Here is a 26,480-nt window from a genome sequence, read left to right as displayed (position 1 = left end):
GCCCCCCACCATGAGGATACCAAAATCCATGGATACTCCAGTGTCTTATATAAAATGGCATAGTGTTTACATATAACCTATGCACATCCTCCCTTGTACTTTAAATCATCTGAATGTAAATGCTATGTAAATAGTTGTAATGCTATATTTTTTAGGGAATAATGACAAGGGAGAAAAGTCTGTACATGTTCAGTACAGAGACAACCATCTTTTTTTTATTTTTTATATGTTTATTTTTAAATAGTGACAGGCCCCGCTGTGTTGCCAGGCTGGCCTTAAACTCCTGGGCTCAAACGATCCTCCTGCCTCAGCTTCGAAGTAGCTGGGACTACAGGCACATGCCACCACTGTGCCTGGCTCCTCAGCCATCCCTTTTTTTTTTTTTTTTCCTGAATATTTTTGATCTGTAGTTGGCTGAACCCATGGATGCAGAACCCGTAGATATAGAGGGCTGACTACACTATTTGAGCTGTGACCATAAATATTTTGGGGTATATCTGTCTTCTTTAGTCCCATTGGGAGAATTGGTACAATTATCTATACTACAATAGGAAGTTTATCTTTGTCTCCTTCATTGAGACACTTATACTCTTAAATTTACTTTTAAAATAAAACTGCCTTAATTACAGTTAATTCTATTTGGTTTTACTTACAAGTGACAGCTAACTTTTAAACAGATCACATTGCTGATTTATCTTACATGATTTTATTTTCTGATATTACCAGACAGCGATTTTTAAAAATGTTTTTCCTTTGCAGGTAATGCCCTTATTAAATGTGGAGAAACCCAAAAAAGAATTGGAACAGCAGACAGAGAACTGATTCAAACGTCAGCCTTAAATTTTCTTACTCCTTTAAGAAACTTTATAGAAGGAGATTACAAAACAATTGCTGTGAGTTGAGAAGTGTCTGCTTTATTTAGTAAAATCATTTAGATATATATTTATACTTTTTTGATGAATAATTTGGCCTCTTCATGACTGTGTAGATGTAGTGGATTACAAAATTAAATAATCTAGGTCGGTACATGTTCACCAGAACACAAAATTAAACCAAAATAAAGGACTACTGATACATTTACTCCATTTGTGTGTCATACAATGTTACTGAAATGCCTATATCCCTTTTCATTCATTACCAACACTAAAATCTACAGAGAGGTTCCTGGAATGATTATGAAAATATGGTCTAAAATATCACCATAGTATACCATGTAGCTCTTCATTTTTTAGGATTTTAACTTATTTTCTTAGTGATAGAGAATGAAAATTTTCTAAGATTTTTACAAAGCTGCTATTATGAATACTTCAAACGTTAATTTACAAATTTCTTATTACAGTATATTATAGAAACTTTCTATATGTTCACAATGGATTTGTTTCTGTATAAATAAGTATCTGGCCTGAGACAGAAGAACTACCAAGTTAAAGTATGATTTAAAAGATATTAGCGGCCGGGTGCGATGGCTCACGCTTGTAATCCTAGCACTTTGGGAGGCCTAGGTGGGTGGATCACTTGAGGTCAGGAGTTCGAAACCAGCCTGGCCAACATGGTGAAACCCCGTCTCTACTAAAAACACGAAAAAATTAGCCAGACGTGGTGGCAGGTGCCTGTAATTCCAGCTACTCGAGAGGCTGAGGCAGGAGAATCTCTTGAACCCTGGAGGCAGAGGTTGCAGTGAACCAAGATCGTGCCTCTGCATTCCACCCTGGGGGACAGACTAAGACTCCATCTCAAAAAACGTAAAATAAAATATAAAATAAAATAAAAATTAGCTTAGTGCAATGAAATTTGACGTATGGAATCTTAAGATTAAAGCAAACTGAATTATAATAAACTTACATATTATACAGAAGCTAGAAATTCCCTGAATAATTCTAAGATACTATACTAATGTTTATTCATTATTCTATAAATTTGAAATTCCATTTTGGAGTGGTTGGGTTGCATTTGGTGCTATGACACATTAAGTGCAGGCTGCCCAATCCTTGAGGTAGGACACCAGGCATCAGGGAACCTTGCCCCAGGCCTATGCTTCCTTCTTTCTAGGCACCTTCTGGATAATCTGTCACAATTTGAAACAGTTTTTCAATCTGGCCACTAATGACATTTTGGGCTTCAGATTCCTTTCTTCAGATTCCTTGTAGAGATAGACTTGTGGAATGTTTGGCAACATTTCTGGCTTCTGGCTAGCAGACACCAGTAACATCCCTCCACCAGTTGTGACAACCAAAAAGGTATTGCCAAATTTTCCCGACGTGGGATAGGATCACAAAATATTAAAACTGATATTCCTTTGTTTCCATCATTGCCTGCCATCTTTCCCAGACATTTATAATGTTTCAATTATTTTAAAATTTAAAACAGTAACAAGGGGATGCAAGGGAGGCCAGATACCTGAATGGTAACTTTATAGCCAAGTTTGTAATCATAGATCTTTATCAAATGATACATATGTTTACTAGGGAATAATACTTTAAATGTGTATGCTCTTACAAAATTTTAGCATCTTTAGCCTTTATTTTTTCTTTTCTATATTTATAGAAAGAAAGGAAACTATTGCAAAATAAGAGACTGGATTTGGATGCTGCAAAAACGAGACTAAAAAAGGCAAAAGCTGCAGAAACTAGAAATTCAGTAAGTAAATAGAAAAATATTTTTGATTAATAACTTTAACATTTGTAAAATATTTTGCTAATATACCATGAAAGATACAGACTATGAACTTTAAGGTCTTGTTTTTGTGCTCTCTAAACAAATTTATCAGAATTTAATACATCCAAATCAGTGCAAAGTAGCCATATCAAAAAGGTGATATTCATGGCCAGGCACAGTGGCTCATGCCTGTTATCCCAGCACTTTAGGAGGCTGAGGCAGGCAGATGGCTTGAGCCCAGGAGTTTGAGACCAGTCTGGGCAACATGGCACAGCCCCGTCTCTCTACAGAAAGTACAAAAATGAACAGACATGGTGACACCCACCTGTAGTCCCAGCTACTCAGGAGACTGAGATGAGAGAATCTCTTGAGCATGGGAGGTGGAGGCTGCAGTGAGCCAAGTTTGTGCTACTGCACTCCAGCCTGGGTAACAGAGCCAGACCCTGTCTTTAAAATAAAAAAATACATATATATATGTATATGTGTATATATATGTATATATGTGTGTATATGTGTATGTATATGTGTATATATGTATATATGTATATGTGTATATATATACACACACGTGATATTTAGCTGTACAGCTGCTGCTAAAAAACAAAAATTATGGTAGCTCCTAATGTTGTGTCATGTTTTTTTAAATATCCTCAGTGGTGACAAATATTTTTGGAGATAGATTTATTATAATTGGAAATAGCAAAAAAGATAGTAATTAAGATGAGACTCAAGTTTGAGAATACTTGTATTTGACTTAAACATTAGTTCACTTCCCTTTCCACACACTGCTCAAACTAACTAAAAGAATATTCACCAAGAATAGTTCCAAAACCGTTCAAACGAACAGTGGCAGTATGGACTTTCAGGCAAAGATGTTGAGTGAGAGGAAACTCATTTGGATAAATAAATTGTAGTATATATTCCAGAAAACCTCAGAATATTGAGTAGGTATATATTAAATATAATAATTAAATTTTTCTTTAAAGATTTATGTATAAGCTTTTTAGTTAATCCAAGTTATATTGTCTATATTGTCATTCCAGAATTTGCAAACATCAGATTTGAATTGTAAAACTTTAAAATAGTACAAAATAAGCCATGTATGAATTTTTTAGAAGAAGCTAATAAGTTAATACTTAATTTGAGCTATGGTATATTACCCCTGCCTTCTGTTTTGAAGTCACTACCACTGCCAACATCACGAATCATTGCCTTCATGAGCATACTACCACAGTGCTGGTACTGTCTTATAGTTCTCTTGTTTGGGGGATAAAAACGTTGAAAATTGGTTTAGAGTGAAATTTAAAACTGATTAACTTGGTATTGGATAGTAATGTCTTATGAGACTACCCCAATACCTTGTATGAGCAGAATAAGTTATTTTTTTCTATGGTTTTTTTCTTTTTTGGAGACACTGTATTAGTTACTGGTAGAGAAGAGCTATCTTTGATAAGACATTAATTCCAAATTTACTGGCATTGTCACTTCACGGTTTATCATTACATCATCATCACAAACAGCAAAACTTCCCTAAACAGACTATCTGCAGCATCAGAACTTTGAAAATGAACACTATAGATAGCAGGAGACATTGAATTCTTTTATGAGTTTCTAGTTGCTAATAATGAATTTGAAAAGTAAATTATAAACTCGTTTTTAAAGATAATAATTTCATAATCAGGAACAAACATAAGGATCATTTGGAAATAAATATTTTAACTGGGACAGAATGTCTTTATTCAAGATGCCTACATGTGCCCAGTGATAATTGTGGAATAAAAATACTGTTACCAAGTTTCAGTACAAAATTTTGTTTAATAAGCACTATTATAGGAATGACAGTCTGCTTTTCTACCTGGAAAAGTTCCGGAAAGCACATATAGATTTAACAGTGTACAAAGTCCTTTAATATTTCTAAATTATTTTACCACTGCTATTAAAATATATGGGACCTAAATATAATAGTAGACCAATTTTGAGAGATGTTTCCTTTTTGAGATATCTGGAAAAGATCTTGGCAATTTTTCTCTGCTGTGTATTTTTGAGGATAAAGGTTTTTTTCCTATGGGAATTTATGTTTAAAGTAAAAGATGATACAAATGATTTTATTCAGTTCAACAATTTTATTTATACACAGCTCTTCTAGAACTTATGTATTACATAAAGCAAAATTTAACTGTAGCCAAATACTATTTTTTTAGTCTAGACAGAAAGTTCAATTTCCTGATTTTAATTGTATTTTTCCCCTAGATAACCAACTCGTTTTTCTTCAAACTTTGTAGCTTGAAATACTTTGGGAAGAAAAAGTTCTCTTAGTTTATTATTACATAAAGCCTGGAGGTATGCCTGTATTTGGTGATCCTTTTTTTTGCCCCCCTGTATTTCTCTTCCATTTACTTGAAGAATCACTAGGAGTTTGGGTTTGCTATTTTTCCTTCTTTGATACATTTCCTGGTTCCTAGTTGGCAACTGAAGTGGTTAATCTAACCTTAGACTTACTTTGATTTCACATCTTTATAAATTTCCATGGATTAATTATTTTGTAACTAGTTACTCTGTTAGTAAGGTTTGGGATCTATCCATATTGGCACTTTTTTTTTTTTTTTTTTTTTGAGACAGAGTCTCGCTCTGTCGCCCAGGCTGGAGTGCAGTGGCCGGATCTCAGCTCACTGCAAGCTCCGCCTCCCGGGTTTACGCCATTCTCCTGCCTCAGGCTCCCGAGTAGCTGGGACTACAGGCGCCCGCCACCTCGCCCGGCTAGTTTTTTGTATTTTTTTAGTAGAGATGGGGTTTCACCATGTTAGCCAGGATGGTCTCGATCTCCTGACCTCGTGATCCGCCCGCCTCGGCCTCCCAAAATGCTGGGATTACAGGCTTGAGCCACCGCGCCCGGCCCATATTGGCACTTTTTAAATAATTTACTTACTAGTTTCTTGTGACTTTTTTTGAGTTCTATGTTTGCTAAATGCTAATTTTGTGCAAGGTACTCTACTGAGGAGTTCATAGATAAATGATGTAAAATATCTGCTGCTCTCAGTTCACTATCTGGTATAACAAATCACACTTTTTGATGATTTAGCCCTATCAGTAAAGAATGTCTGCTTGTATCTAATATTGCTGTTTTATCAGTTAGCATATTGAAGAATGGTAAAACAACATCAGAGGCATTTCTCAGAAATATACTAATTAAGCAGAAAGCCAACTTTAGTGTTTCACAATGAACAAAAACACAGTTTTGAAAAATAGATTGTTTATATGATAAAACATGCCAGAGAAGCAAGAACAAAAATAATTACAGGTTGAGTATCCCTAATCCGAAAACCTGAAATCCTCTAAAATATGAAATTCTTTGAGTGCCTTTATGATGCTCAAGAGAAATGCTTATTGGAGCTTTTCACATTAGGGTTGCTCAGCCAGTAAGTATAATGCAAATCCAAAACCGGAAATCTGAAACACTTCTGGTCCCAGGCATTTCACCTAAGGGGTACAAAACTGTAACGCATTTCAATTACAAGGCACCTACATTTACTAATCCAATTTTAGTCTAATCTAAACTTAAAAATTATTTTACAGTTGTAGTAATGTTAAAGATAAAAATCAGCCGGTTTCAAAGCTCTTCGGTGTTTAGTGGTTTAGGCCTCTGTTATTTTGGGACGTCCAAATTTGATGGAAAACATTTCTTTTAACATCACACAGCAAACCTAAGCATTTCCACAGCAGCATAAATCTTTAATCTGTAAACTCAATACATTTAGAGCACCATCATACAGCCTTTAAGAACACATGTTTGAATTTAAGGTTTATTAGAAATACAAGGATTGACATGCCTTTAAGACTTCAGAGTGTGCCAAGACCTGGCTGAGGCTGATTGAAAGAGAATGTGGTTGAAGGCATCATAAATTCATAAAATAGAAATGATCTTTGAATAGGAAAATTTGGGGTAGGCAGAAGGACTTTCTTAGTGAAAATTTAATAAAAATTGTAGGTAACTGACAGTTTTAAAAATGATACATTTTCCCTAAATGATTCTCATTTAAAGTCAAGCATCAACAAATTTTTTTGTTTTGAAAATTTGAATTTTGGGGAAAAAAATGAATAGGCACCACTATATGCAGTTTCATAGAACAATAAATGTAGTGGGGTTTTTTTAAGTAGAAAAAAATTTGATTGGCTCTTTTACTTGTTTAATGTGTTATTTATTGTGCAGAAGTAATTTGTTTCACTGTGTTCATTGGTATAATGTGTTCTTTGTCTCTTACTATGCACTTAAGCAACTAAACTCAACTCGCCTTGAAGGAGATAACATTATGGTAAATTTCTCTTACATGCTCAACTTCCTGCATGTAAAATGGCTGAAGGTTTGTTGGCCTACTGTGTTTTCTACATCTTGAATAAAGTGCCTTCTCTTGCTATTAGCTGCATGTAAAATTTTGAAATAATTGAAACTATGTATTCATTATCTTTAACAATAAAAATATGAGGAAAAAATACTAGATGAAGTGATACTGGAACTTTATATAGTGCCTTTTTGCACTGAGTAAAAGATGCTAATTTAAGCTGGCATTTATATTTTCACTTTTGGCAAAGAAAATTAACAAAATATACTTGAAGAAAGGTGTAAGGTAAACACTTTGACTTTGCTGCTTAGTAGCTTCAAGATTTACCTTATTTTCACCCAAACTCAACATAGAATTAATTTCTTCTGCCATTTCAGGCCAAGACAGACCCTATTAGATTAGGTACTCCTGTAATGGCCAGGCTTGTTCTCCATCCACTGCTAACTCACTTACAAAAGTTTTGGTGGAATGGTGATAGCCTTGGGAAAGAACAGAGAATGCAGATTGTTTTATGGTATCCAATGTATATGTTGAGCTTAGTTTGAGAAAATGTTTGAACTATTAGAAGTTTTTTATTTTAGTAAAATAGAAACTTGTAAAATCTGAACATAGCCAACAGTTTGTGCACATTAGCCAATAAAAATGTATAGATATAGTGTGTTTTATTTTATTTCTAGATATATTACTTCATTAGAAGTGTCAAGGGATCTGCAGTACAGCTAATAAATTGGCAATTAATTGGCTGCTTTCATTCACTAGCATTAAACTAAAAGCAGGAAAGTAATAGGAAAGATTATTGTACAGAATATATAAAATGCATTTTTGTTTTTGTTTTTTTTAAAAACTGTAATTACTGAAGCCCTGGCTGAATTAGGGCTTACCTTAGATAGCAAGAGAATGCATTAATGTGTTTCCATTGTCCTATCTATAGGTAAATTAAAAGGGTGAGAATATTTCAGTCATTGCTAATTTAACATATAAAGCATAGCTTTTCTTTTTGTCTCAGGTAAAAACATAATTATAAACAATTAACAGGACTTTGTTTCATTAATCATTTGTTTTTACTATTAATGTAATCTACTTATAATAAAACATATTTACAGCTGGTAATTTTATATTTATTATATCTCCAGCTTATTGTTTCTCTCCAAAAAGGCTGTATCAGCAGCCATTAATCCTTACTTTGCTTCATTTCCTAAAATTTTATAATTTATACTTAAATGAGAAATTCGAAATCATTTAGTCCAAATCTCTAATTTTCCAGATGAGAATACTGGAGCTGAGAAAGATTAGGTGTTCTCAATTTGGGAAAGCTGTTAATTTATAGATTTAGCATAAGATTTTAGAATTGATAGTAATGATACATATAAAAGTCATACTTTCACAGTATGTTAAGCTGTACTGATTTAGTTACTACTGTGTTTAATCTATTAATATTATTCTGAAAAAGAGTATGCCATTTAAACAAGTATTTATACTTATCTATACTAAGTTGTAGAAAATAAATTCCAACTTTCATGCTCTATATTTTTCTCTAATTTTTAATGCTGGCTAGATTTGGGCAGAGGAGGTGACAAAAGTAAGTAAATTATTAAACTACAGAACTGTGAAACAAGAATTTAGTTGACATTGATTCAGTAAATATTTATTGGGCAACAACCATGGGTCCAGTCACAGTCTATATTACTATACCTTATAAAATCTGAAAATGATGGATATGTTCAGGTCTCTTTAGCTAATAGAAGCTCCACCAAGCAGTTGAACAATGCTGCAGAGATGTGGTTTGCACACACACTGATACATCTTAGATACCTGTACTAAATGGTAATCTTACAATTCCATACTATAGAAGGCAGGCGAAATGCTTATTATTTTTTTAATGACAATTTTTAAAATGTAAAATACAGTTAGCACCATGTCCTGTATCTTCAGAGAATGGGATATATCATATTTTGCACAAATGAATTTTTTTTTTTTTTTTTTTTGAGATGGAGTTTTGCTCTTGTCGCCCAGGCTGGAGTGCAGTGGCACAATCACAGCTCACTGCAACCTTTGCTTCCTGGGTTCAACCAATTCTCCTGTCTCAGCCTCCCAAGTAGCTGGGATTACAGGTGCCTGCCACCACACCTGGCTAATTTTTTGTATTTTTAGTAGCGACAGTTTTTTCACCATTTTGGCCAGGCTGGTCTCGAACTCCTGTTCGAGTTCAAGTGATCCACCCACCTTGGCCTCCCAAAGTGCTGGGATTACAGGCATGAGCCACCTCACCCGGCCACAAGTGAATTTTTTAGGTAACTGAAGCTTGTTCTCTCCAGCACCAAAGCTAATTTTTCTCGGTCACATTAGTTTAAAAATCTGTAAAGATGTATTTTACTGCTGCATTAAATATAGGATAGCAAGTATTTGATTTTACTACAGTTAAGGTCATTATTAACATTTATTATACTGTTTACAATTGAATTTGTTGTTTTTCAACTATGTTGTCTCTTCCCTCAGTATCAGACTTGTTTCTTGTAGAAGTTGTCTGTATGACTGCTGCTAGCAGTTCTTCTGTCTGTGTTACCATTTCTAATCTTCTGTGGGCTGGGAAAGCAAGTAATTAAACAAGAATTTAAGGAATAAAGTTAGAAACTGTAGAACATGCAGACTTGTTTCAAATGCTTTTTGAAGTCTTCAGAAGCATTTTTCATTTCCTTCTTATGTTAGGGCCTACCAAACTCTGACATCCACATGAGGATAACACTAGGGGCTGAGGACAGGTGATGATTGTGGCCCCTGACAAGTAATAGCTTTATAAACGTTAACTTTTCTTTTCTGGCTTTGTAGGATTGATTATACAGTCTGTTTTATGCATAGGTTATAGAGCTATTGATTCTATGACTTGGATCTCTAGTATGAAATTCTTACCTTAAGCTCTTATCCTCCTTTGTGAAGTCTGTTAATCAATTTAGTTATGGTTCCACACTGGATTCTGATTTCTTCCTGAACTTCTAGCATGAAAAGGGGCAGAGCAACACAGAAGAGAATATAGGTTGAACAAAAAAACTAGAATGTCTTCCTCTTTGGCGTAAAGATACGCCAGAAAATTTCTGACTTGATTTTGCAGTCTCAGCAAGTTTAGGAAATTGATACAATACATGGGAAGAAACTCATGAGACATATTATATACATACATATAAAATCTAAAGAAACCTATCAAAATGGATTTGAGGGGTTTTTTCCTTCTACACATGTCACTGCCGACATTTTTATAATTAAAAGTATATAAATGACCGGGCGCAGTGTCTCACACCTGTAATCCCAGCACTTTGGAAGGCTGAGATGGGCAGATCACCTGAGGTCAGGAGTTCAAGAGCAGCCTGACCAGCATGGTGGAACCCCACCTCTACTAAAAATAGAAAATTAGCCAGGCGTGGTGTCCCAGCTACTTGGAAGGCTGAAGCAGGAGAATCCCTTGAACTTGGGAGGTGGAGTTTGCAGTGAGCCGAGATCGGCCATTGCACTCCAGCCTAGGCAACAAGAGCGAAACTCTGTCTCAAAAAATAAATAAATAAATGAAAATGTATAAATGTTAAAACTTTATATTCCTGGAGTATTTTAAGATTTTAATCCATATGAATAGTAGGCAACACTGATCAAGATAGTCACAGCAAATGCCTCAGAAGCATTACCAAAATTTATGGCTTACAGATAACCCAATCATGACATCATGGGCCAACAGATTCTTGCCCATCTTCCAGTTACATTTAAAAAACAACTCTTCTAGCTTACCTAACCCGTGTTATGCTATCATGTAGTCTAGTAGCAGTTATTTTTAGCAGTAGAAAGTCTTTTCCCTTGAGATTTTTTAGACAACAGAATATCAGCCCTTTCTTATCTATCTTTCTAATGTGGATAATTTTCTTCCGAAGTAAATTGATTATGCTAAACCTAATTTAAATTATTTTCGCCTCTCAGATCAATTATGAACAGTTATATATGCCAGAAGTATAGATGATTTGGGACATTTGACTATTTGAAACCACCCAACATGCACTAAAACTTGTTCCAGAAATGAGATGCATTTTTCCCTATCGTCTACCCTCTCTAAATAAAGTCTAGATTATACAGAAGGACCTCCTAAGCTTTGTAACATGGTGCCTTTCTTCATGATTAAATTTTACTCAAACCTAGAAAGCTGATCCCTCATCCTTAATGAGATCATTTGATATTTTTTATTCAGTGTACTTAGCATTAAAATATTATTTCCACTTTAGTTTCAATCTTCCTGGTCACCTTAATCTGCTACCTAGTTTATTTGCTTACACCTTACCTAGAAATAATGTCAACTAGTAGGATTTTTCTGCCATTTCTACTAAAGACCATTAAATCAAACCATACTTTCACAATCAAAGACTATATGAGACTAGCCTAGTTTACTTATGAAGTGCATTTATTTTTGATTTGCTGTATTTACTTCTGTTACTCAAAGCCTTTTTGTATTCAAGCAGAGCAGTAAATAGTGCATGTGTAACATTGATGTGATTGGTTTTCCTTAATGCTCTCCTTAGGAAGAACATTGCTTCTTTCTTCTGGGACTTTTTTCTACTTCATACTAGCTTCCAAATGAAGCTTACTTTATCCCTGCTATCAAAAAACCATGGGTTGTGGTTTTAGTCAAGTAAATTTAATTTCAACTTTTGACTTACTGATTCAAGCTTATTTCCGTAAGTCCAAGCTAGAGGTTAATTCTTAGTCCCCGGGTTGTTGCCAGTGGGCTGTTACAGCAACTGATTATCTACTTTGCTGCTTCTTCCTTGTAGACTGGCTTACTAGGTTAACTATTGCTAACAAAGGGTGAGGAGAGGGAGATGAGGCCTGAAAGAAAAAAGTTCATACCTTGTTGTTGTTGTTGTTGTTGTTTACTTTTATTACATCTTGGAAATGTCATAAAGCATTTGCATAGGTGGAAAATGCTATTTGTGCTGGAGAGGTAGTCAAACATATCATTATAATGATGATGTTACCAATGATAATGCCCAGTGGGAAACAAGCTAACTATTCTGAGTAAGCTGTGAGGTTTTATTTCTCTTTCCCACTTATTAACAACCAACTCTGACTAAAGGTTTGAGAAAATGTTTTTTGCCACTATTTGCTATTTTTAGATCTTGTTGATTTTTCAGTGAACTGTTTTGTCACAACAGTAAGCCTCTTTTATCAGATGGTTGAAACCAATAGTGGCATACTATTATTTACATCTCTTCCCAGCTCCACAGTGTGTGACTTCACCTTAGTAGCTGTAAATCAGCTGTGGTGGTAGTATTTATGTCATGAAAATCTGGATATGAGAGCTTTTTTTTTTATTTCTTGGAGAAGAATTTAACAGCACACCACTGATTGAAGTTCAATCATAACTTAAAAAGCTTTTTAAAACCCTAGTGTATCTTAATAGATAGTATTCTGCTTAAGGCATTTTTGATGCATAGTTTGAAAAGAAAATTTAAAAGGAAGACATTTAAAATGTAGGACAAAAATTCCTTTGAATGAACCTAAAAACTGGGGGTAGCAACAAGTGTTTGGCAACTAAACGCAAGGTGAAAATCCTATGGCTTCACTCTAAAGTATTTTGCATTTGAGACTGAAGACTCTTGAACTTCAAAGTAAAAACTATAGTAATAATTGAGAATTTTTTGCAGCAATATTATTTTATACTTGTAAAACTGATCATATTAAAATTTTGTAAAATATTACAATTTAGCAAAGTTGATACTAGAAAATTTATGAAAATATCTTGACTTTCTCTTAGTAGTTTTTCTAAGCTCTTAAGAGTGTATTATTAAGCTTTAGTGTAACATATTCTTTTGAGTAAAGTACTGGAATCAGTTGTCCATGTGGAGTAATACAGAAAAGCTAAGGTCTAGAAACCAGGGAACCATTTTAGATACAAAGCAGAATTGGGGAATTGCCAGATTATAACTTGAGGTTTGTTTGGGGCATTTTTTTTTAACCATCTAAAATAAATGTATATAAGATGGACTGAGTCTTCTGAAGAGATTCTAAAACTATATTCTTATTTAAGTCTGAACAGGAATTAAGAATAACTCAAAGTGAATTTGATCGTCAAGCAGAGATTACCAGACTTCTGCTAGAGGGAATCAGCAGTACACATGTGAGTATTCATTCATTGAAAATTCATCTGGAACAAGACTTTGTAGTCCTAAGGCAATTGTGGGAGGAAAAACTGAACTTCTCAGTCATTCATCAAGGAAATTTAAATTATGTTACTTTCCAATATATCCGAAGAAATATTTAAAATTTTTGTTTACATCTTGTCACCTAGTTCTCCCACCCTCATTAAATATACAGTTAGTGTTTATTGGCTAAGCAGAGTTTGCTAGTGTACTGTTCACCAAGGCCAATCTTAATAAGCCTTGTAGTAAGATGTTAGATACTGGTGAGTCTACCTCAGTACAATATTGTGGTCTGTCTCCCCCTTGCATTTGCCATTTAAGTTGACTATAGAGATAAGAACTGACTATAATTTTCCTTCACAGGCCCATCACCTTCGCTGTCTGAATGACTTTGTAGAAGCCCAGATGACTTACTACGCACAGTGTTACCAGTATATGTTGGACCTCCAGAAACAACTGGGAAGGTGATAATTTACTTTTCACATGTAAAGAGGAGAAATTCAAATGTTTGCATATGAACTAATAGTAGGGATGAAGATTAGAGGAATTAAGGCTCTTACTAGCTTTCTTAGAAATAGTTTCTTTTTTTTTTTTAGGAAAGTCATTATCAGATTTCTGAGGTAACAGAATATTTTGAGCTCTTCTGGCACAGAGGCATGTTAACAGGGATGAGAAAAAAAAGTGAATACCTTTTCAGTGCTGTAAGGTTAAAAGTGTTTCAAAGTTCACTTTTTTCCTGCTACTGAATACTTTTTGCTATTGGTTGAGGAAGATATAATTAAATTGACAGTTACCCTTAAAGATAAACTAATTTATACTTACTCGTTACTCATTTGTTTACTATATTGAAAAAAACAAAAGTTTTAGAATATTTTGTAAGACCTCATATCTACCGATGTGATTATTTTGAGTATGATAACATACTTTAAAGCAAAATGATAGTATGTAAAACACATAGCTCAGTCATTCATTCATCAAATATTTATTGACTGTCTGCCATGTGCCAAGCACTGTTACATATTCTGGGCAAACAAAACAGGCAAAGATGCTTGCCTTTATGGAGCTCACATTATAGGGTGACACTGAAAGTAAAATAATGTTTAGGGCAAACGTGGTCTCTGCTCTCACAATACTTAGCCTAGGTAGAAATACAAAGGAAGCCATTGGTAGACAGGCCACGGGGTTGGCAGAAAAATAGAAGATGCCTGGTATTATGAAGGCATCTAACTGTGACTGAGGTACATCTAGCAGAGTTTCCCAGGTGAAGTTATCTTGGTAGGAATCTAGATGAAAAAAGGGACAGGGATGAATATTCTAAGCAAGGAAGAATATGTATATAAAAAAGCCAGAAGAAAGAGAGAGTAGGGCAAGTTCAGGGAACTGACAGTAGTCCATTCAGGCTGGAGCATAGTGTTCAAGAATGGAATGGTAGATGAATCTAGAGGAGGTAAGCAAGGTCATACCATGAATGGCCTTTAAAGTAAGTTGTTGTAAGGAGTTTGGAATTTATATAGTGAGGAACCATTAAAACAGGGGAGTGATGTGTAGCATTTGCAGGAAGAATATCAAAAAATCGTTTCAGGGAATAAGGTAAATAAAGTTACTTTGGTGTTTGTTTCTGCACATTAACACTTCAAAACTTGGCCTATAACAAAATTGGGCACATCCATGAAACCAATTTTGAACCTCAAAAATGAATTGCAGCCTAATCATTAGTTATTTTAATAGGATATACAGGAGCATTTACATATCTGTATATTTTTGTGGTTTTATTAGTGGTAATATCCCAAGGCAGAACACCACTGTATCTTCACATCATTATAATTATTTTAAGCCCAAGAAGCCTTAGTACTTTTTTCCACTTTATCCTGAAACTCTGGAAGTGCAGCATAGGGGTTGCTTATACTTGCATTCTACTTAAAGCCACCCTATGCTTAGGACTCGGCCATTTAAACAAAATCCAGTTATTACGTTATTACTGCACTTTGAGATAAGCTCCAGCAATACAAAGTAAAACCAGTGCTACTATTCTAGAAAAGAAAGTCTAGCTTGTCTCTCCACCCTCAATTATATTATTGCTAATGACCAATGACACTGGGGGAAGTTTTTAAGATAATACATGGAAATATTCAAATATAGAACTTGACAAATCATCCAGCTCTACACTAACACATTCAAAAGCTATTTATGAAGAATAGAACCAGATTGTATCGTTAATGGTTGCAATAACAGTACCAACAGGTAGTAGAAGTAACTGAATAATAGCAATCACTTTGGCTGAGCCTAAGTTGTGCATAGGTGCTCTACCAGACACCTCATGTGTATTATTAACTTTATAATCCTCACCACCAAATGAGGTAGGTACTATTATTATCCATATTTTAAAGATGAGAAAGCAGAAGTACTAGTCACAAGATTAGCAATTTTTCTAACAATTGGAAGGCTTTTACATATCACGCTCCAGTGGCTTAATTGACATTTTTGTAGAATGAGTAATTGGTATGATTTTTTAATGTATCAGTACAAGTTCTTAGAAGGCAAAAGTGGCCTTTCAGTTCATTTTTTAAATCTTTAACTCTGCAAAATTGACATAGGTAGACTTCAGTGGCTAATCAAAGGCTAAAATCATACTAGTAGATTTGAAAGTAAAATATGGTTAGAGAACTAAAAAAGCTATGTGTATATACATATTCATATAAATAGAGCTTTTTCTTACCTTCAGAAATGTATGTATTTAATCCCTGCTGAAGAACCGAGTTCACTGAGGAAGGGATCCTAGGAGAGGTGGTCTTAATTTTAGAGAGGAAAAGCTATATTTAAAACTATTTCTTCTTATCATTAAAACCCTTTATCCATCAGAGAAACATTTGCTTTTCATTTTTAAAATGCACTGTTCCAGATGTGGAGGATATAGTATATAAATAAAATAACCAAAATTCCTGCCTTCCTGGAATCTACATTCTATATGGGGGCAGAAGGGAGCAGAAAAGCAATATGTATATAAATTATATAGTATATTAGAAGGTGAAAATGGTGTACCGAAAAATGTAGCAGGAAACTACTTTGGTCGGAGTAGAGAAAGATGTGAGAAAGCACGCATGCAGGCATCTGAGAGATGCTCCAGGAAGAGGGTGCAGCAAGTACACAAACCCTGAGAGCGTGACATAGCTGGTATGGTCAAGGAACGGCAAGGAGGGCTTAGCTAGAGACGAACAGAGGAAATGTGGAGTCAAAACATATAGGGCTTTGACTTTGGTCTTTACTCAGAGATGAGGAGCCTTTGGAAATTTTGAGCTGAGGAGTGACATAATTTTAGGCTTTAACAGAATCATTCTGGCTGCCACATTGAGGATAGGTGTTGGGTGGAAGCTGACAGATCTGTTTCAGATTTATTGCAATAAGTTTGAATAACTTATTCAAAAATGAAGGAATGGGGAGTTGTGGTTAGTTAAAATGGGGAATGCCAGAGGAGGCAAAGGTTTCAGGGATGGAGGTGTGGAAAGTATGTCAGTTACATTAGAAGTCCAGTTTTAAATATGTTAAGTTTGAGATGTCTGTTAAACATTTAAGTGGAGGTATCCAATTTTAGGATATGCAGGTCTGGACTTCGATTGGGGGCAGGGTGAATTAGAGAAATTAGAGAGTTGTCAGCATATCAAAGGTATTTAAATCTGTGAGACTAGATAAACCCTCGAAGGAGTAAGTATAGAGAAAAGAAGAGGATCAGGGACTGAGCCCTGAAGTACTCTAGCATGGAGAGTTGAGGAACAAGGCAAGGAGGATGATAAGGAATGAGGCAGTGAGGTAAAATGGAAACTAAGAGTATGGCCTGGAAGCCAAGTGAACAACATGTGTGAAAGTAGGAGAGAGTGGTCACTGCATAGGTCAAGTGAGAGGACCATTGGATTTAGGAACATTAACGTCATTGCTAACCTTGACGAGTGGTTTTGGTGAAACAGTAGGCGCAAAGTAATGTTTGTAATGTAAGAGACTGGGAGGAGAGGAATTGTGACTGTAAGTTTAGGTAGATCTTTCAAGAAGTTTTGGTGTAAAGAGGAACAGAGGAATGAGGCAGTAGCCAGAGGAGAAAGGGGTGTCTAGCAATTTTTTGCTTGTTTTTTAAGATAGGAGAAATAAGGACATGTTTGTAAGCTGATGGGAATGATAGAGTAGATGGAGAAAATATGATAATGTGGGAGGGGAAAGGGAAGAATTGGTTGAGTGATATCCTAGATAGGCAAAAAGGGATGAGATTTTGTGCACATGTGGAGGAATTAACATCAGGAGCATAGACAGCTCATTAAAGAGTTTCCTGTCCGGGTGCAGTGGCTCATGCCTGTAATCCCAGCACTTCGGGAGGTCAAGGTGGGTGGATCTCTTGAGCTCAGGAGTTTGAGGTCAGCCTGGGCAATATGGCGAAACCCTGTCTCTACAAAAAATACCAAAATTAACTGGGTGTGGAGGTGCATGCCTGTAGTCTCAGCTACTCAAGAAGCTGAGGCAAGAGAATTCTTTGCTTAAGCCCGGGAGGCAGAGGTTGCAGTGAGCTGAGATTGCACCACCGCGCTACAGCCTGGGCAAAAGGAGTGAACTCCTGTATCAAAAAAAAAAAAAAAAAAAGAGTTCCTGATTGTTCTTTTGTGACCCACGCCTGTAATCTCAACACTTTGGGCGACCAAGGCAGGTGGATCACGAGGTCAGGGGTTCGAACGCAGCCTGACCAACATGGTAAAACCCCGTCTCTACTCAAGATACAAAAATTAGCTGGGCATGGTGGCAGGCGCCTGTAATCCCAGCTACTCAGGAGGCTGAGGCATGAGAATCGCTTGAACCTGGGAGACAGAGGTTGCAGTGAGCCGAGATTGTGCCACTGCACTCCATCCTGGGCAACAGAGCGAGACTCCATCTGGAAAAAAAAGGAAGCAAGCTCATCAGTTGAGTATAATGGTTATGGGGAGAACTGGTGAAATTTTGAGGATGGGCAAGAGGGTATGAAATAGTCATCAGGGGAATGGAAAGTGAAAGTGAACAGACTAGAGAAATGTAGTATCATTGCCTGGTGGCATGTGGACCCACTTGAGGTTCCTAATCATAAATTGAATGTAAAACAAAGCTTTTCTGTGTTTCTCCTGTTAAAATAGACGCATGGATACTGAGTAGGTAAATAGGGAGGTTTTTACCAAATCAGTACAATGAAGTGAAAGGCATAAGAAATGAGAGCATATGTAAGGGGTTATTATAATTAACTATGGACATGAAGGTGTTGGTAGGATCATAGACCCTGGTAGGCTTGTTGATGTGAGAGCACTTGAAAGAAAAAGGCGATGGTCAAAGAATGGGATAGTAGAAACTATTATTATTGGAAGGGTTGTGGTTACTGGAATTGGTAAGATCTAGATGTGACTGTGAGAATGGGTGGCTGAACTAGAATCAGGTATAAAGTCAATAGAAGAGTTCGAGGATCTAAGAGGCTAAAGTGTTGGAAGAACTGTCCATATGGATACTAAAGTCACCAAGTAAGATACAATGTCGAGTGAGCCAGGTGCTAAAATCTTCTAGAAATGAAAGTAGGGGAATGAGGCATCTTTAGGTGATTACAAGAGATACTGGGTATCTCTTTTCTTTAAGTGATGGGAATGATACAATAGATGGAGAAAATATAATGTGGGAAAGAAAGATAATATGATGAAATATGATAATATGATAAAATATGATAATGTGGGAGGGAAAAATAATGTGGTATAGTCAAATAACATGAAGTTGAAGGATTGGCCAGAATTGTTTACAGAAAAGAGTCTAAATAACAGTGATGAAGAACATAAGACTCCTCCATTGACCTCTAGGTTCAGTGATAAAAGAGGAGTATGGGAGATAAACACTAGCACAGGAGGATGAAGGGAAGGTTTAGAGAAGAGGTTAAGGATACAGGGAATTTTGCTGATGACTGAAATGATTTCCAGATGGTATGGTGGTCATGAAGAGAAAAAGGGACTTTTCTAGTTTAATGAATTTATTAAAACTTAAAAACGAATTTTCATAGATAATTTTATTTTTTTAGCTTAGAAATGGTTGAATTAGAATGATGTCAGACCAGCTATTTTGAACTGTTTTCTATTTAGTATTATTGGGGAAACTAGCCTTAAAATAAACTGAAAATTCTAATTATTTTCAAATTATTTATGAGCACATTAATCACAAAAATCACTGATTTCTAATAGAAAATTTTTCTAAAAAATAGAACAAATGAACTTGTAAAATGTGTCCTATTCTACCATTGAGTCTTCGATTTCATTGAGATAATTAGCAGTCATATTATTTGAATATCTACCTTCTCATTGTGTGTATGTCCTTAAGGGAATAGTATCATTTCCTCTTTATGTCTTCTGCTTCTCATAGTCATGCTGAACATGTAGATACAAATAAATAATATTTACATATAAATGACAATAAATATTTTATTTGAATAGGAAAATGTGATTGGACCAGTTTATGAAAAAAGGGTTTAGTTATTCACATATTTCTCAAAGAATTAAGTTGAAAAAGCCTCATACTTGTAGTATCTAATATTTAAGTAGTTTTTCATCAATATTTTTATTTAATAATTCATAAAGAAAAAATTAAGAAAATATTCTAATGGAAGCTTTTGGGCAGTGCTTTCAAAATAAACCATAATAAACCATCTGTTTTTCCTGGGGAAAAAAATACAGCCATTAATTTTAAGTTAATATTATAAGGACAGTTTTGAAACAAACTTTCAAGGATTTATATTTGAATACCACCTGAGTTGTCTCTAGTATAATTGGCCCAAGAGGGAAAAGGAAGATAGATACACTCTGTCATTAAAGTAATATCTGTAAATCTTTTCCAGTGCGAAGTTTGGTAGAAAGTAAACAGCACCACCAAGTGGTGGTATTAAGGAACTTTAGTCACTTGGAAATAGATAATTCACTGTTTTCTTTTCAACAGTTTTCCATCCAATTATCTTAGTAACAATAATCAGACTTCTGTGGCACCTGTACCATCAGTTTTACCAAATGCGATTGGTTCTTCCGCCATGGCTTCAACAAGTGGCCTAGTAATCACCTCTCCTTCCAACCTCAGTGACCTTAAGGAGTGTAGTGGCAGCAGAAAGGCCAGGGTTCTCTATGATTATGATGCAGCAAACAGTACTGAATTATCACTTCTGGCAGATGAGGTGAGTATTGTGGGTATGAGAAGGAAAATATATCAGGAATTGACATACCTTCTAATATTGTAACAGTGCAAATTCCTCATTAGTTATTTGAAAACAGTTTCATAGATTACAGATAGTTATATTAACATAAAATTGTAATTAATATTCTTTAATGTAATAGAATATCATAGAAATATTTAAAACTTTTAACTGCCAAATAACTTGAAGATGTATAAAACTCCCTCCAATAAAATCCTTTATCTAGGCCAGACATGGTGGCTTACACCTGTAATCTCAGCACTTTTGGAAGGCCAAGGCAGGGGGATCACTTGAGGCCAGGAGTTCGAGACCAGCCTGGGCATCATAGCAACACCTCATCTCTAAAAAATATGAAAAATTAGCTGGGCATGGTGGTGTGCGCCTGTAGTCCCAGCTACTCAGGAGGCTAAGGTGGGAGGATCGTTTGAACACGGGAGGTCAAGGCTGCAGTGAGCCATGATCATGCTACTGCACTACAGCCTGGACAACAGAGTGAGACCCTGTCTCAAAAAAATAATAACAACAAGTAAATCCTTTGTTTTTCAGAACAATTGATAATAATGTTTGAAGTCCTTTTGGTGAATAATTTAAACAGATTAAATACAAATCTGATTGTTTTTCTACATGTTTATTTTTTAATGTAGTTAATGACTGGAAGTATTTTATTTTGCAGGTGATCACTGTGTTCAGTGTTGTTGGAATGGATTCAGACTGGCTAATGGGGGAAAGGGGAAACCAGAAGGGCAAGGTGCCAATTACCTACTTAGAACTGCTCAATTAAATAGGTGGACTATGGAAAGGTTACCCATCATGACATTGTATTTATATACAATTAACTCTAAATAAAGCAGGTTAAGTATCTTCCATGTTAATGTGTTAAGAGACTGAAAATAGCAGCCATCAGAAACCGGCCTTTCTGCCGATAAAGTTGCATGGTAAATATTTCATTACAGAATTTATGTTAGAGCTTTCATGCCAAGAATGTTTTCTTACAAAATTCTCTTTTTATTGAGGTTTCACTAATAAGCAGCTTCTACTTTTGAGCCTCAACTTAAAGCAGAACTGTTTTCTACTGGATTTTTCATTAACAGCAAGCTTTTTCTTTTACGTAAAATAAATCTATTGTGAATTGATATCAGTGACTCATTTATTAGGTATAATTAATAGCCAAAGAATAAAATTAAAATTTATTTTAAACTTTCGGTCTTAAAAAGAGCTGTAGGATATAAACCTCTTTTGTGAAAAGTAGAATTTTCTGAATGCTTTCATAGACAAAAATGCAGTTATACTATGTTTACCTGGTTTTCCAGCAGAAATCAAATGATTTCAATACTGTGTTTTGATGGGTTATTTTGAGAGCTGTTTGGTTTTTTAAACACTACAGAATGGTTCCTTTTAAATTTAAGAACAACTAGTTCTTGAAAAGCAATACCATATTTCTCAGATAAATTTGTAGTTAAGGTTCTAGAAAGTCTAGGACAAATTTACTTCATTAAACAAAGTTTTTAAGATTATTCAATTGGCACAATTTAATGCATAATTGGGATTGGATCCATTAATAACATACTGTGGTACAGTAAAGAGAATTTGTTCTTTCTGAACAAATTTGTATAAAAATATGGAATAATGCAACTACATTATAAATTGTATACAAACAAAATAAATTTTGGGTCACTCCGAGCTTACTATTAAAACATTGAAAACTTATTAATGAACACAGGCTATCTTGATGAGGATCTCTGGTTATGAAACACATACTAATGAAATTATTAGTGACACATTGGAAGCTAGAAAATTGCAGTTTGGGCCATTGCTATAAATCAGCAAATTGGCAGATTGTTTCCATGGTAATTTCTGTTCTCATTCATTCATTCAACAAACATTTGTTGAGGGCCAGATACTGTGCTGGTCAACTGGGGATATTATCCTGAACAATATGCACACAATTCTTGCCCCTGCAGAGCTTAAAGACCATTAAAGGATTCAGAAAATTAAACAAGCAATTGTCCTATAATAGGATTAGTGTTGTGATGGGGAAGATACAGGGTACTGTATTTGGGAGTCACATAACTCCAGTTTTGGGAGTGGGAGATGGTTTGGGGAAGAACTGTTCCAGATAAGGAGATGTGTAACCAAGACAGCATAGCACATTCTGTGAACTAAAGTAATTTACTCTAACTTAAGCATGAAGTACAAAAGTATAGTTCATTTATTGAGGGAATGTTAAGCTGTTAAAATGATACTTCTTGGTACTTTAAAAAAAATGAATACTTAAACACGATTTTAATATTTTGTGTTAAGAGCTCCTAATAAGGGCTTGGTAAACATGTTGACAATTTAACTCACAGTCTAAACTTTAAAAGTAGTTGTTACCCTTTTATTTCTGTGCCATGAGACAAATTCTTCTGCAGTGTTATAGTTGTACAAGATGTTTTGACTCACTCTGAATTGCCATATTCTTAAACCCTCAAAAGCTGCTCAAGCTGGTCAGTTTTCTATAAAACCAAGTAAATGAAATTTTCTCTCCCTTGAGAAAGGAAGTTCTGCAGCCTAGAGTACCAGCTATTATGTTCTGTAAGTCCAGATTTAGGCTTTGAAAGATCATACCAAAACTTCAGGTTGACTTAAACAGCAACTGTAAATTAGGTTTATGGGAAATATAGTAATACAGGGGAAAGAATATCGGTAATGGAGTGAAATGGTCCTGGGTTCAAATCCAGTCTTCCTCACATACTGTGCTTTTTAAGCTTCAACTCAGATGTGTTACTACCTTTTCCTTACCAGTAAAATGAGGACAATAATTATGACACCCTAGAGTGGTTGTGAGGATTAAATAGCAAATGTTATCTTGTATTTCAGGTGCTTTTTAGGGAAAGTCTTGGCACATAGTAAACACATCCTGTAAATATCAGTTTCCCCTTGTTAGCCGCTGTAGCACTCTGACATACCAAGTCTATAGGTCTTGCATATCGCTGTGTACTGGAGATACCTCTTTTACATCTGGGCTCTGTTTACTATCAGTCCTATCCTCCACCCTCTTTAAATCAGACCCCAAGTTTAACCTTCCCACAGTCAGTATAAATCGTTTTTCAGAACTTTCAGCTTTCCATCAAGTGAAAGTTGATTTTAGTTACCCAGTAATGTACAGAAGCCCTCCATAATGTTAAGCTTCAAAGGCTTCTGGTACATTTGTCTACCACAGAACCACCGCAATGTATGTGCTTGTTCTTAGGTTTATTGCTTTTTATTTTAATGGGGTTTGGTTGGTTGGGTTTTATTTTGGTTTTGGCTTAAAGTTTAGTTTTTACTCAAGTAAAGGCCTGTGAAGTTTCTTAGGCGTGGAAGAAAAAGCTTGGAAAGCCTATTAATTCATGGTGCAATTCAGAATTGTTTAAGTTCTGTGACACTGAGCTTAATCTGTAAGTATAGTGACATGTGAAGCATGCACATATGAATGAAAAACTAAAATAATTGTAGGCTCTTCTACAAATGGAAAAAAAAGTGATTGGATTGTGTCTACCTTTTTCCTCAAAGTAATCTAACCTAAAAGGTCATGGTGTTAAAACTTTTTATGGTGCTAATCAGAAAAATTCATGTTGCAAGAAATCGGGTCTCAAAAATGGGAATGTGCCTCCTCAGTCTGCGTCACATGAGAAATCCTGAGGCCAGGATCACCAGTGGGGTAGAGCCATCTTCATAGTCTCTTGGTATCCTCCCCCTGAACAAAGAACAGAGTGAGACTGGGAAGCTAGTGTTGGGACAACATTTCTGTTGTAAATTGTGGAGTAGAGAAGACAATGGAGGGCAAGGCAAAAACTCACAGACTTGTTTACCGATAGAAGCCCCACTCACCTCCGTGCTGACAGAATTCCGGAAAAATTCCTTCCCTATATCCCAAGCACCTGAAATTTTGAAATATTGCCCTACTATATAGCACTTTAAGCTTCGATGAGGTGCCGTAATGGAGAGATAGCTTCATAGCTTAGCCTATAGCCAACTTTGCCTCAGGACTTCTGGATAAGATGAAGTGGCTTTTACCTCATGTGAGTCTCAAATGCTGGAGAGGAAGTTCCACAACCACCCGTGCCTTTTCTCCCATATTATGCTCATTAGAAAGTCTAATGGCTCGGTGCAGTGGTTCATGCCTGTAATCCCAGCACTTTGGAGGCTGAGGCGAGTGGATCACTTGAGGTCAGGAGTTCGAGACCAGCCTGGCCAACATGGGGAAACCCTGTCTCTACTAAAAATACAAAAATTAGCCAGGCATGGTGGCATGCACCTGTAATTCCAGCTGCTCGGGAGGCTGAAGCAGGAGAATATTTGAACCCCAGAGGCAGAGGCTGCAGCGAGCCAAGATTGTGCCACTATACTCCAACCTAGGTGATAGAGTAAGACTCTGTCTCAAGGAAAAAAGAAAAAGAAAAAAAGTCTACTCGATAGAGCAGTGATTCGCAAAGTGTGAGACCCCAGACCGGCAATATTGGCATCTCCTGGAGACTTGTTTAAAATGCTAATTATTACTTTCAAGAACTTTCTACCTTCATTTGTACTTATTTTTTGTACTTATTTTTTGTTTTCAAGGGCTCATGGAATTAGTCTTCCATGTGATAGCTTTTTAAATATTTTAAGACAAAAACTGAGTCTTCTAATCTAGCAGTAGTCATTGTAATTATAGTTATTTTTATAATTTATTTTTTAGTGTATATCTGTCACTCTGGAATGTAGGCTCCCTGAGATAAAAACTATAATTCTTTTTATGCCAGTTACATTCCCAACTCTTAGCACAAGACCTAGGACATAATATGAACTCAATAAATATTTGTTGAATGAAAGAAAAATGCAAATTTTTAAGCCTTTTCAGAGACCTACTGAATCAAACTCTGAGAGTGGAGCCCAGCAATCTGTTGTAAAAGCTATTTGAGTAATACTGTTGCACTCTAAAGCTTGAGAACCACTGCAATAGAACTAAGAGAACATGCATTTCACCTTTAGGCCTATTCTCTGACATCACTTGAAAAATCCGCTCTGCCTTCTGTAACCCTTACCAACAACATTGCCCTGTCCATGTAGGGGAAACTTCTGGGCTATATTACAAGTGGGTATGAAGGTATAAGGATATACATAGTGGGAAGTATTGCTTAGAATGCCAGTACTTGTTTGCTGTGGAAGGTTTCTAGAAACGGATTGCTTAATGTGAAGTAAGCACTACCACCGTCCACGTTTTCACTCAACACAGTGCCTTTTAATTGGTGACTAACATCAAAACACCTTAACAAACCGTTAAAACAGTATCAGAAACCATGTGTACATCCCTGTGCCTCTTAGATTGCTAAGTTCTGCTCTCATTCTTACTTCAAAGGACACTTTTTAAAGAATTGTTAATGCTTTTTTATAATACAAGTCATAGCCATGTTGGCAAAAAGAAATTCGGTGAGAAAGAAAAATCACTGATAATTCCATCATCCAGGGAGAACCACTGTTATTTAAGTATATGGCCTTCCAGACTTTTCTGTGCATTTATAGATTTTTTTAATGGGATCAAAGTGTACATACTGTTTTGTAACTTTTTTTCACTCAACAATACCATGACTGTCTTGCTGTATCAAGTATATTTCTACATCTCTTAATGGCTGCATGATATTCCATCATATGTGCCACATTTTATTAAACTACTGTTGAATTTTTAGGTTTCCAACTTTCATTAATAAAGTGCTTTAAAGAACATTGTCTTGATAAATCTCGTATGTGTTCATATTTTCTGAAGATACTTTGAAGTGGAATTGCTAGTGAAGAGGGTATGCCAGTTTTTAAAAGCTTTTGTTACTGCCATGTTGCCCCCTAGAAAACTTTAAGCAATTTATACTTTTATCAGCAGTATATGAGAGAATATGGTTTCTTTTGGAGGGCTTCCAACTAGAATGTTCTTGGAGTCTTTGGTTTAAAAATAAAGGGTAAGAGGGAGATTAAAAGATCCTGCAAAATTAAAAGACCAGTCTTAAATTTTTCTTAAATTATGACATCATTTACTGTTCTTCCCTCTTTATCATATATTTTGTGTTACTTTGGAAATGTTTATAGTACTAGTTGCCTCTTGCTTTTATTCAG

General features: G+C 35.5%; 1 protein-coding gene across 1 annotated transcript in view; it reads left to right on the top strand.

Annotated features, from left to right (window-relative positions):
• Nucleotides 1-26,097, top strand: part of SH3GLB1 (SH3 domain containing GRB2 like, endophilin B1) — a 43,494-nt gene extending 17,397 nt beyond the window's left edge. Inside the window, exons 4-9 of the mRNA XM_023208301.2 lie at nt 760-893; nt 2,545-2,637; nt 13,051-13,140; nt 13,526-13,626; nt 20,129-20,357; nt 21,049-26,097. Of these exons, the coding sequence (XP_023064069.1) occupies nt 760-893; nt 2,545-2,637; nt 13,051-13,140; nt 13,526-13,626; nt 20,129-20,357; nt 21,049-21,156 (755 nt within the window). The 3' untranslated portion in view covers nt 21,157-26,097. The remainder of the gene's footprint in view (nt 1-759; nt 894-2,544; nt 2,638-13,050; nt 13,141-13,525; nt 13,627-20,128; nt 20,358-21,048) is intronic.
• Nucleotides 26,098-26,480: the final 383 nt, after the last annotated feature.

This window comes from Piliocolobus tephrosceles, chromosome 1 (genome assembly GCF_002776525.5).
Source record: "Piliocolobus tephrosceles isolate RC106 chromosome 1, ASM277652v3, whole genome shotgun sequence".
In the NCBI taxonomy this organism is placed as follows: Eukaryota; Metazoa; Chordata; class Mammalia; order Primates; family Cercopithecidae; genus Piliocolobus; species Piliocolobus tephrosceles.
Note: the sequence above shows the minus strand (reverse complement) of the source record. Positions and strands in the feature narration are given on the sequence as shown.